Source organism: Drosophila melanogaster, chromosome 3R (genome assembly GCF_000001215.4).
Source record: "Drosophila melanogaster chromosome 3R".
In the NCBI taxonomy this organism is placed as follows: domain Eukaryota; kingdom Metazoa; phylum Arthropoda; class Insecta; order Diptera; family Drosophilidae; genus Drosophila; species Drosophila melanogaster.
The window spans coordinates 20,889,375-20,901,174 of record NT_033777.3 but is presented as its reverse complement, the minus strand read 5'-3'; the positions used below and the strand labels follow the sequence as shown (position 1 = coordinate 20,901,174).

General features: G+C 40.5%; 1 protein-coding gene, 1 long non-coding RNA gene and 3 other non-coding genes across 6 annotated transcripts; 2 read left to right on the top strand and 3 right to left on the bottom strand.

Moving 5' to 3' along the window:
- The first annotated feature begins 3,854 nt into the window (after window positions 1-3,854).
- On the top strand, window positions 3,855-6,723 carry Ktl (Kctd12-like). 2 transcript variants are annotated; one of them, NM_001316538.1, is made up of 2 exons: window positions 3,855-5,430; window positions 5,494-6,723. In NM_001316538.1, the coding sequence occupies exon 1, from the start codon at window positions 4,039-4,041 to the stop codon at window positions 4,723-4,725; it is 687 nt and encodes a 228-aa protein (NP_001303467.1). In that variant the 5' UTR covers window positions 3,855-4,038; the 3' UTR covers window positions 4,726-5,430; window positions 5,494-6,723. The 2 variants fall into 2 exon arrangements, with proteins under 2 accessions (NP_001303467.1, NP_650926.1); NM_142669.4 differs by having other exon boundaries at window positions 3,855-6,723.
- A 680-nt stretch (window positions 6,724-7,403) lies between these two features.
- Window positions 7,404-8,584, top strand: lncRNA:CR44947 (long non-coding RNA:CR44947). The gene is made up of 2 exons (NR_125217.1): window positions 7,404-8,100; window positions 8,170-8,584. It is a non-coding gene; the product is annotated as a long non-coding RNA:CR44947 (long non-coding RNA).
- Window positions 8,585-9,445: 861 nt separating this feature from the next.
- On the bottom strand, window positions 9,446-9,517 carry tRNA:Thr-CGT-1-3 (transfer RNA:Threonine-CGT 1-3). Its single transcript has one exon. It is a non-coding gene; the product is annotated as a tRNA-Thr (tRNA).
- Window positions 9,518-9,981: 464 nt separating this feature from the next.
- tRNA:Thr-CGT-1-2 (transfer RNA:Threonine-CGT 1-2) lies at window positions 9,982-10,053 on the bottom strand. Its single transcript has one exon. It is a non-coding gene; the product is annotated as a tRNA-Thr (tRNA).
- A 352-nt stretch (window positions 10,054-10,405) lies between these two features.
- Window positions 10,406-10,477, bottom strand: tRNA:Thr-CGT-1-1 (transfer RNA:Threonine-CGT 1-1). Its single transcript has one exon. It is a non-coding gene; the product is annotated as a tRNA-Thr (tRNA).
- Between the last annotated feature and the right edge of the window lie 1,323 nt (window positions 10,478-11,800).

Sequence of the window (11,800 nt, the reverse complement as noted above, 5' to 3'; positions counted from 1 at the left end):
GGCTGAAATGTAAAATATTACTACATAAAGCTGCTCTTGCATACACTGGCAGCCATGCCGGAAGGTTTTTGTGCTCCCCACTTTCGGGCATGTCCTTCACACACACAATGCCGTCAAAAGGACGAAGGCCGGACGATCGCCGTTAAAGGGACGTGGTCGGGCATGTTCGCCAGCAGCAAACTGTTGCTGTCAGCAGTGAATAAAATCAACGTCTCCGTCAGCAGCAGGCACCTGTCGTGACTGCCGCCCAGGATGCACTTATCCCCCAAGCTGCACATTTAAAATTAACAACCTTTAGTCCTGTCTGAAAGTTCCTGGAAATCCCCGATCGCTTGACAACATAAACTTTAACAAGCACTTTAAATTATATTCTGAAGTTAGGCAGTTTGCGTTGTTTATCGAATTTAAAAACTGTTTAATACTTATTCTTATTGCTTATTATCCTTTTTTAATAAAATTTTTATAGTAAAAAAGGAAATTTCAAAGGCGGTGTTTGAGGACTGTAAAATTATTTTATTGTATTTGTTCAGATTTTCTAAAACAAAAATCAATGAATTAAATCAAAATATTATTGGTCCTGGAAATAAAAGGATTTCTTACCGATAAACTATTACTTTTCTTTTACAAGAGGGTATCTTAAAGGCCACTGTTTCCGACCACATTTCTCTGCTACTTGTATTTTGCCACTCGCATGGTGTTAAATTGCCCAGCAGCGAAGCGCGTGCATTTGCATTTACATAACCGTGTGCCGGTGTCAATGTATCTTGAGGATACGCATTCTGGCACTCACCGCGTGCATGGGCGTGCATTTTAAGCTAGGAATGGAGAACTGCTGGCATTATGCACACGAACACCAGGACCCATATTCACGGGCTTACTAAACCACACGTGCACCGCTTGCATTTGCATAAGTGCCCGGGTTGAGTTCTCTAGTGGCAATTAGTGCAAGTCTTCAGCAAATCCATTTCATACATGTATCCAATCTTTAAACCAAAGTGGATCGATCATATTTCAAAAAATTGAAAACGTCTTAAATGTTACAACATTTTGTGTTAGATATTTAGAGTTAAACGATAATGGAAACTTTCTCTGCGTCAATGTTCCTAAGATGATTTACTTTAATTCATAGTGTTTGTCACTTAGGTATTCGAATCCAAACCTTTAAATCGTTGTATTATTATATGTTCATACAAATGCATATATTTCAGTTATTGGTGATAATATCATATTTATTTTGTATTATTTATTTCTATATTTATTTCTATTATTATTATTTATTTTATATTATTGATATTAGCGAAATGCGTTTCTTTGCCTTAATGTACAACAAATCCACAATGGCTGATAATAGCAATCGATTCAGATATCCTTGATACATCAGATTATGGCCTTTTTCCCAATACGATTATCGGCTCTAGCTCGTGTATTTCGAATGATCTAGGGTGTGAATTATTTTGACTGCTGTTGATTGGAGCTTATTGCTGATTCCACATCATTTGTTGTGCATTCTGGGGCATGCCAATTTTGTTTGGTCTGTCAATGCTAGAGTGGCAAATATATCCAGGGAAATCAAATGCACAATTGCACTGGAAACTTGATTGACGCAAGAAAGCCTTGGAGTGCCACAGTTTATTTTGGGAACCAAAAATGGTGACGACAAGGTTACGCAACAAGGTCGTTGAGTGTGCGCCTCAAAAAGGACAATGGCTGAGGGCTTTTTTTTTTAGGCCTTATCGCCTAGGTGGCTAACCCAACACCTAACCCATTAGAACCCAATTTGTCGCCCTGCGGAACTGACAGCCCGAAAGGTAAACAGGCAAACAAACCAGAAATAGCATGCAAACTGCTACGGCTAAGTGAGGGGCGACAATTTGGCGCGTTGTCAAAACAAAGTGCTTCAGCACACACACATAGACACAATTAGTAGCACACAGATATAAAACGGCAAACGGTACGGTTGTGAGTATGTATAAGTATGAGCCAGCGAAGGCAGCCAGACAAAATCAATTTGAATCGCGCCAGTCAGGCAGACAAACAAGGAGCATTCACGGCTTGGACAGAAACGAAACGGAAGCGCGCAATCCTCAAGAGAGTAAAGCCATCGCCCACTCACACACTCACGTTCAGAGTGGCACAAGCTCTCACACATAACACACACACACACACACACACACAGATGCAGGCAGCGCGTAATGGCGCGTAAAGTGTTGCGCCATCTTAATGCGTGCCCAAAACCGCAATTCATGGCCGCAGATTCTTTGAAGGGGAGGCAAAAAGGCGGACTTCTGATAAGAAGCAGCAGCATTAGCCGGATAGTGAGAGGGGAATATGTATTTGGACGGCGGAGGGAGTGAGAGCGCGAAACGTCAGCCGCAACCGGAAGCGTAAATGAGCGGAGTAAGCAAGCTAACAGCGGCAAACCGAAGGGGTTGACGGCGGGTTGAACGTTCTAAAAGCCATTTCCAGACTCCCGACATCAGTGTTTTCATTGCAATTAGCCGGAAGCACCGGGAAAAACTTTTATTTAATTAATAAAGTTAGTTGCTTTTCTTGAAAAATATCAAGTTTTTTTAAGCTCCAAGTTTGTTATTTTTTTTTTTTTTAATATTGTACTGTTTTTTCTTTTATTTGTAAGAACTTAGTAAATCATTTTCAGCATATTAGATATGGTAATAAACAAACAGATATGTTTTTACCGCAGGATTTCAGTTTACGAGATATTAAAATTGAATTAAGCGAATGATTTCCATTTTGCACCTAAAATGTTTACGATATTTATGGAAAGAATCAATACACAAGTAAGCTGTGTAATAAGTAATCCTATTAGTGCACATAGTTTAAAAACAAAAAAAAAAATGTTTTTCATAACCCATGTCTGTGTGTATCTCCAGCTCGTCTCGGACGAATCAAAGGGCTAACGCAGTAGGGGGTGCACATGTACTCTTGTAGGGGGAGTAGGCCAGAGACTGCGTATTCGTTGCGTCCCGCTGTTGTTGATTCAATTGCAGCGAGTGGCACGCATGTCCTGGCAAACAAAGGACATTTCGTGGAATGTTAACAGCAAACAGGTGAGGCTGCTAACAGGACACCAAGCAGTCTGGCGTTGATGTCGCCCAAACCGAGGGCAGAGTGGCCCATTTGGCACGAGGCCAAAACTGGCTGGCTGGCTGGCCAAGGCAGCCCAACCAGTTGCATGGTCTGCTGTGGCATGTTAATGTCAGTGTCACGGTGTCAAATTGTCAGCGGCCTGTTGCCACTCGGGGAAGCCCTCCCTTCCCTTCCTTCCGCCAGCACACACATACATTGCGAAAAAATCAACCAGGATAGTTGGCATGCCGAGGCACAAAGTATGTGCGACGCCTTAAAGTATGCCATGTGCCATAATTTGCTATGACATGGCAGCGAACTTTGCCCCAAATAGGGGTACCCACCTTACGCCAGCTGAATGCTAATGCTAAATCGTCTTTTCAAACGCACAATTTAGGCAGCAGCATCTCTGGCATTAAACAACAGAGTAATCCAGCATATTGGCCATTAAGTATACGCACTGCGGACCCTCGTCAAATTAATAACATGCGGGCGGCAAAAGTCGGCGGGCAACCCTTCGAGCGGCTATATACATATGCCAGAAGTATCCGTGCACATTTTAGAAATTTAACCACTTGTTAAACAATAATATCCAATATCAAAACACGTCCAGCGAGTGCGCAGGCCAGAGAATGAAACTGAGAGTGGCACACTTCCTCAGAGGAGTCCAGAGAGAAATCTCTCCTCTTCCACAATGCATACACACAAATGTACACCAACGAGCGAGTGAAAAGCGTTCTGATTTTGGCCAGGCCAAAAGCACCGTCAGTTCGACACGAGACCTGAACGAGTGCGGACGCGTTTGGCGGACAGAAAACGAAAGGAAAGCAACAGCAGCCAGTACCACACAAGCTGTAAACAAACCCATATAGGGGCCCACGTTCGCGAGTGTCCATATGTGTGATTAGTTTCGTTGGATATAACTAATTCGATCCTTAAACGGCATACATCATGCCCGAAATCATCGAGCTGAACGTCGGCGGCGTGAGCTACACGACCACACTGGCCACACTGCTGCAGGATAAGAGCACGCTGCTGGCGGAACTCTTTGGCGAGGGTCGCGATTCGCTGGCCAAGGACAGCAAGGGTCGCTACTTCCTGGACCGTGACGGCGTCCTCTTCCGCTACATCCTGGACTTCCTGCGCGACAAGGCGCTGCACCTTCCCGAAGGATTCCGCGAGCGACAGCGGCTGCTGCGGGAGGCGGAGCACTTTAAGCTGACCGCCATGCTCGAGTGCATCCGCAGCGAGCGGGACGCTCGACCACCCGGATGCATCACCATCGGTTACCGTGGCAGCTTCCAGTTCGGCAAAGACGGACTGGCCGACGTTAAGTTCCGGAAGCTGTCGCGCATCCTGGTCTGCGGCCGAGTGGCCCAGTGCCGCGAGGTGTTCGGCGATACGCTGAACGAGTCCCGGGATCCGGATCATGGTGGCACGGATCGGTACACCTCGCGGTTCTTCCTGAAGCACTGCTACATCGAGCAGGCTTTCGACAATCTGCACGACCACGGATACCGCATGGCCGGAAGCTGCGGATCCGGAACTGCCGGCTCGGCAGCGGAACCCAAGCCGGGCGTGGACACAGAGGAAAATCGCTGGAACCACTACAATGAGTTCGTCTTCATCCGGGACTAGGAAGCTAATGGAACCACTACAGAACACCCCACCCAATCCAGTTCTGTAACGTTATTTATTCTTTGTGCGTGATTTGTTTTGAAATTAGCCTTCGGATAGCCAGACCCATCATAAGAACAAGGATCAGAAGGAGGGCGCACAGATTTCAATGGCTTTAGTTTGAACCCACCTCTTGATATACAAATGGGAACATTTCGAATGTACAATTGAACTAACAATCCACACTTAAGTCTAGAAAATTATTGACACACATAGATAACTAAATGCTAGACGTGTTTCCATGTATTGCCTTGATTATTTCTACTTTGCTTACGCGTTCATCTTAAATCAGGGTGGGCCCCATTAAATTCTGCTCCAGACTCTTTGATGAATGAAAAGCGATTCGAATTTACTGGCTGACAACAAGTGAAAACAATTCGGCAAGTGGAGATAACAAAGCAAAGCGAACATTTTATTAGCCCCAACTTTTGTTGATCCAGTGCAGTATAAACAAGATGAGAAGAAAACATTAAACAGATCCGCATCAATGAAACAAACTGAAACGGAATGGAACTTACCACATGGATAACGTTGTAATTGTGATCAATCAATCACACTAAAATCACATACTGAACAATTTGAAATACGGGTTACTTTTTGAAACAAACTAACGAAGTATTGTAGCAACAGATACCACAAGCAACCAAGCTCAAACCCAAGCAAATGGTAAATATAAAGTTTTATTAGTCTAATAAAAGTCGAACTTTGAACTAAAGAATATACAAATAGCAAAATAGGACAACGGCGAACAACATGTGGCCCCTAAAAAAAAACGTTGATTGAAGCCCCAAAGCAGCCTGCAATCCATAAAACTCAAACACGAATCGATACTAGAAGTACATTTAATATACAAACCAAACAACGGCTGTCATAAGATACGCCCGTTTTGCCATAACTCTTAAATCGTTTCCGATTCTAAGAAATGCCACCGGATTTGCCTGGCAACACTTGGCCGGCAACTTGGGGTCCTGCAGCAACAATTGGAAACGATTTAATAGTTCATTTTTAAAAAACATCTGAGCCCCTTACAATAGCACTTTCATCCACCGGATTACCCATCATTTTTCCAAGCCAAATAAGAAGAGTTATTCGATTATAAATTATTAGTGAACTGCAATGAGAAATGCCAAATACAAAATACCAAATGGTCACAAGGACTTCCAGAAGTACGATGGGAATACGACACATACGAAACTAAATTTGCTGAACTTTAGAAAGGCTCTGTTATTATTATTATTATTGATTTTATCAACATTGTGTTTTGGGAGCGAATCCATGAAAATGTTTTTTCGCTGACATATCTCGCATCGCAGTTTCGACATTTCCGCAGGCTTGTTGTTGAATTCGCGTCATGAAATTTCACTTGAAATTTATGGATCGAAGCGCTTGGGCGGAAATCTGAATGGAAATGCCGATGCGCAACATTGAAATAAAACACTCATGAAATTTACGAACAAATTGTAAAAAACAATAAATTCTATAAATCGTGTGTAAAGAGGCTAGCAGCATACAAACATACATACATATGTAATCATCAGCAATAGTGTGCATTGAAAACTATTAGGCCCCTTTACGAGTATATACTGACCCTGACTCGATGTGAGTTGACGGCTCTTACACAGATAATATAAATCGATATATATACAAATATCTATATATACCTAATTATATATTAAAAAAAATTGTCGATATTGAAAGTATCTTATAAATGTTTAGTATTATATGTAATTGAATCCAGATTGAGCGGCAATGGCAAGGCGACCGATATGTATTGTATTAATTAAATTAAACTGAAACTAATTCAAATTAACTAAAACGAAATGTAAAATGTACTTAGAGAAGCGCGAAGTAAAACTGCTAAAATAGCCAATCAATGTGCGACTAAGCAAGCATATGTATGTAAAGAGGTATAACTTGCGAAAAGCGAAAAGCAAACAATAAATTAATGAAATCATAAACAAAAGGATACTTTTCTTTGGGTTGAATGTGGTTTTTAAAGCATATGTATGTGTATTCGAGGCTTAAGTCTGTTCTGTTGCTTATTCTCAGCTAATTAATTGGTGGTGGTGGTGGCCTACAAAATTTGTGCTGCATTATTAAATTCCATGAATAAATTGCGAGGCAGCCAAATGCGCTGACATTGATAGCGACATATAAAATTTATGAACTGCCAGCTTCCAACTTGCGATACCTCATTAAAATTGACAGCTAAACAAATAAAAACAAAAAGCAAAAACACAATCATAAAAGAATCAAATATACATTGAAAACAAAACAAACAACCCAGTCGAGCCAACAATAAATAGGAGGACAAACAATGGCAAACAGAACTTTTGCGGGCAAAAACATCAGCGCAAACATCAGCCTCAAAAAGTGGGCTCAAACAAAAGTCTATATAAATAGCTGAAAGTCGGGAGATGAATGAAGGCGACCATTAAAGCGGCAGCAACAATTCCTCATTTGTTTAAATTCAAAGCAGGCAACAGTAATTTTACTGGCCTGAAAGGTCCTGGCAAAAGAAACAAAAACCAAAAACGGGGCCTCTGAGAAATGGTGAAATTAAAAGGGAAAATGCTTTCCTCCATTCTGCAATTTTCCTCTTTAGTCCTGTTTGTGTGTGTGTGTGTGTGCTGAAGTGTGTGCTTCGGGAGCAGAAAGGTATACCAATAAAAGCACCACGAAAGTTGGTGCCAATCGGAAGTGCACTGCCTAAAAGCGGACCTCGAATGGGAACTGAAGATTCAAGATGAGCTGCTGTGCCACCTGCATACTAAACATTACCCAGGACTTCTTTTTGCTCCCGCTATATGAGAGTGTGTATGTGTGTGTGTGTCTGGGTGGGAAAAATGTGGAAAGGACGTGGGGTTGACTGTTATTGACTGTGCGAACTCAAGATGTACACAATATGCAAATTGCGGGTCCAGAATGAGGTAAAATATCAGGCAGCTCCACGCTGAATTTTGGTATCTGCTGTGCGCATATAAATTACAGAGCAAATACTTGGTCTCCTAAATACACTACGAGAAATATCTAATAGATACACATACATATATGGATAAATATCGGAAACGCCTAATTCAACGTAGAACACAATTTTAGTCGAATCTAGTATACCCTTTACTCACTCGATATACTCGTACATATATGAATCATATGGCTTAAAAATATAATAGGGGTCGTATAAAATTCTTTTCCGGGTATGACCGTACAAAAAAATTCAGATCTATCCGGAAAAGGAACAAAATGGCAGCACTGCTACAGAAAGCAGAGAGGCCAACGGATGTGTTGTCAATTTCTGGGCCTGGCAAATGAAATGATGCCTTTTTGTCTCTTACGGTAAATTACCTTGACTTGATTTGGTCGTAGCCAAGTTGTCTCGTTGATTAACATTTTCGCTGTTCTCAGCCGGTGGCAGCAACAAAGGCGGGCACCCTGTCATCTTCAATTAGTCCCCCGAAAGGAAGAAGAAAAGCGGTCCATCCTTTCTCAGCTGGAGGCGCTACAACAAAAGTGTCATCTGCGTGCTTCATTTATTCATAAATATAAATTTAGCATAGGTCGCGGCGAGATTACTTAAAGCTGTCCTCAATAAAGCAGAATCCTCCAAGGAGTGCCAAAATTTGAAGCTTCTTAGGCTTATCGTCCTTCGTGACTGCCATTATTGCCAATCCAAATGGAAAGTGCGACGTACCTTGGCGCCAAATTTACACATTAATTACCAATGCACAGGTTGTGAAAACGTGAGTTTTGTACCCTTCAATAAAGTTTTAAGCGGGTTAAAAGGGCCCAACATCCATTTGTTACCCAGATGATTCCTACAAAATGTTTTCTTTTAAATTACGTAAAATTGAAAGAATTAATTGCAATATTTAGGCTTTTTACCCATAAATTGCCAAATATATTCCTATAATAATAACATCCATCACGCTCACTTCAGATAAATTCATTAAGCAAAGCATTGTTTGCTTATTCCATTAAGAGAATTATCTGGTATATTAATGACTAAAGATAAACTTATTTCATAGGCTCAGAGTAAGCTGCTCATAATTAGTGGAGACTATTAAATCATTTTATTGATTGAGTGCGTAATGATTAACTATATTATGATTGGAACTCTTATCATGATAGATAAGCGTGCTTATGGCCCAGAGATGTGTGTATTGGCAACCAACTTGCAATTTGCTGAATTTTATGTTTATTTCCGCATTTAATGTCGTTGCTTACATATCCCGAATATCGCTCAAACACAAACAAACCAGTATGTACATAAGCATAGTTGGTGAATATGTCTGTACAATCGTATGTAATCATTGCACGTCCGCATATGCTCCCCAGCAAAGCCTCCCACGCAGATATGTACATATGTATATACATGGCCATAATGACCGCATAATTCACCATACAGACCCCGAAACCCTATTTACAACTCGTATTGCCGTTAGTTTTAAAGGCCCACTCGTGCGTGTGAACAGCGCAAAATGTGTGTTAGTACGGCAGTCATAAAATAACACGTGCCTCTTATGCCTCTGACGCAAATTTCTTCTATATGAACCAAGAGAAAGGCTGACAATTATGAAGTAAACATAAACGAACATTCCAGTTTATGTACAAATTAGAGGCAGTGCATAATACTGAATCTGTCATTAAAAAAATAAAAACTAAAAGATAAATTTTATAGGGCTGCCTCCTGTGAGGGTTGAACTCACGGCCTTTGGTTTACGAGACCAACGCTCTACCACTGAGCTAAAGAGGCCATGTGGAAATCGCCGCCAAATGACTTATACAAGCTAACGCCCTACTGAGAGTGGTACAACATTTGATAACGACAACAGAAGAGAAAGAGAAGGCATGAGGGTTGTTAGAATTATTGTATTAGCAAACAGATCGAGACACATTTTCTATTCGGTTTAAAGGAGTTTATTCTTTAATTAATTTAAAAGCTGAATAACATAGACTAGTATAATTATTTCGCACGTTTACTTCATTTTACACTAATTTTTTATTGCAAATATACCGCTTTGTTGGGTATAAAGCATTGTGGGGTATATTAAACATAAAGAAACTTTGTCTTCAAACAATGTTTACAAACTAATAAGTCTAGTAACAAGATGTTTGTTTAGGACAGTACCTGCGTCCTTTTTCATGATAGCTTCAATAAAATTTGAACTGTTTTACATAAAGCGGAATTACAGAGCACAAAAATAATATTTCGAAACCTGCCTCCTGTGAGGGTTGAACTCACGGCCTTTGGTTTACGAGACCAACGCTCTACCACTGAGCTAAAGAGGCGATGGGGTGATCGGTGCCAAATACGCTATCGGAAATAACACTGTGAGTTTTGCAAAGAGAGTGAGAATAAAAGCGGTTAGAATTATGAGCAGCTGATCGAGATCGTTTTTTTCATATCGTCATAATAAATTGTATTTTGCTTATATATCGCTTAGTGTTTTTACAGAAAGCGATCGTAACGATGAAACAATGTAAAAATTATATATAAATTTACCGTAAATATTCTATACTCATTCTTACCATTTTTCAATTATAAGTCTAGCTTAAACAAAGTAACTTTAAAACTAGGACAAATAATAATTATATTTAACCTTCGATTTAGCCCTTACTACTAAAAAAGAATACTTCTTATTGCCTCCTGTGAGGGTTGAACTCACGGCCTTTGGTTTACGAGACCAACGCTCTACCACTGAGCTAAAGAGGCTACGTTTTTGCGGCTGCCAAAAGGTACATTCGAAATCAACGCTGACAAAAAACGAGAGGGAGCGGTAGAACAGAGAGGATGCGCACGCGCAATGAGAACATACTGAATTGTTAAATACTACGAATCTAAATTATACAACAATTTGCAAATATTCGTAAAAAAAAATAAATAATAATACAAATGTAGTTCAACAAAATAATAGAATTTTCTTCTGCAAATAATTACCTAATATGTGGATGTTATCTGCTTGGTATGTTAAGATAAGATACGCCTCTAATTAGCTGACTATTATTGTTTTCAGCAAACGCACAGACAAGGGCTATTAACTAATAGGCCACCTATTTTCTAACTGCAATATGCATTAGACAGTTAATATGTGACCATCCATCATGATGCCTGACCGACCACCACACACTGTTTCTGTTTGCAGTGTCTCCTGGTGTTGACCAAGGCTCACAGAAACATCACTCATTGTCAGAAGGACATACACACATTCTGCATTATGTGTGTGCCACAAAGCGGAAATGCTTTGTGGCAGCTCCAAATGAAAGTATTTCCCTTTTTGCGGGCCCCAACATAAATTCAAATTTCTCCCGACCTCAGTGGACAAACTACAAGCCATTTTCTGTCGACCGGCCTTGGCTTTGTTTCAACTTGAGCAGCCAATGACAAATTCACTTGTCACACAACACAATTGCGGTGAGTGATGGCGCCTCATTGGATGGGATAGCAGTGAGGAACGCTATCCAACAGATGTCTGCGATATGCGAGTGACAATTCTATTAGTAACAAATTGAACAGGCCAAGCCACAGCCAGAAACAAGACGACAGAACAAAATTCGTGTAAGAAAGTATTATATTATTATTAATATTGAAAACGATCTTGTTAAGAAGAACTCTTTTATTATAATTCCGTATATTAATTAAAAGTAATTTATATTTTTTACTTGCACTTAATTTGCTTACTGAGTATTAATAATATTATGACTCAAATAAATAATGTATATACAATATAAGGAAGGTATTTTTTGTGGTGTAAGTCAGAACTTGGGCAAGGTCAAAACAAGTGGCGGTGGGGCACGCAAACGAGCCATAAACACCCGGAATAACTAGAGGCCATAAAGAAGGGGTCCTGAAACAGAATGTCGGTGTATAACCATCCTGGGCGTATACAATGATAAAATCGGAATATGGTACAGGTAATTCTTGGCCGGGGAACAATATATCACAGTGTCGATAAGGGCAGTTCCCTTTACGCGTTGGTTGATAAAAACTATTTACTTCATTTATTTTCGACTAGCTATAAGTCATGGTCTTTAACCC

What these genes read in the sequence shown, in the direction of transcription:
- Ktl (NM_001316538.1), top strand. Translation starts at nt 4,039, where the DNA reads ATGCCCGAAATCATCGAGCTGAACGTCGGCGGCGTGAGCTACACGACC.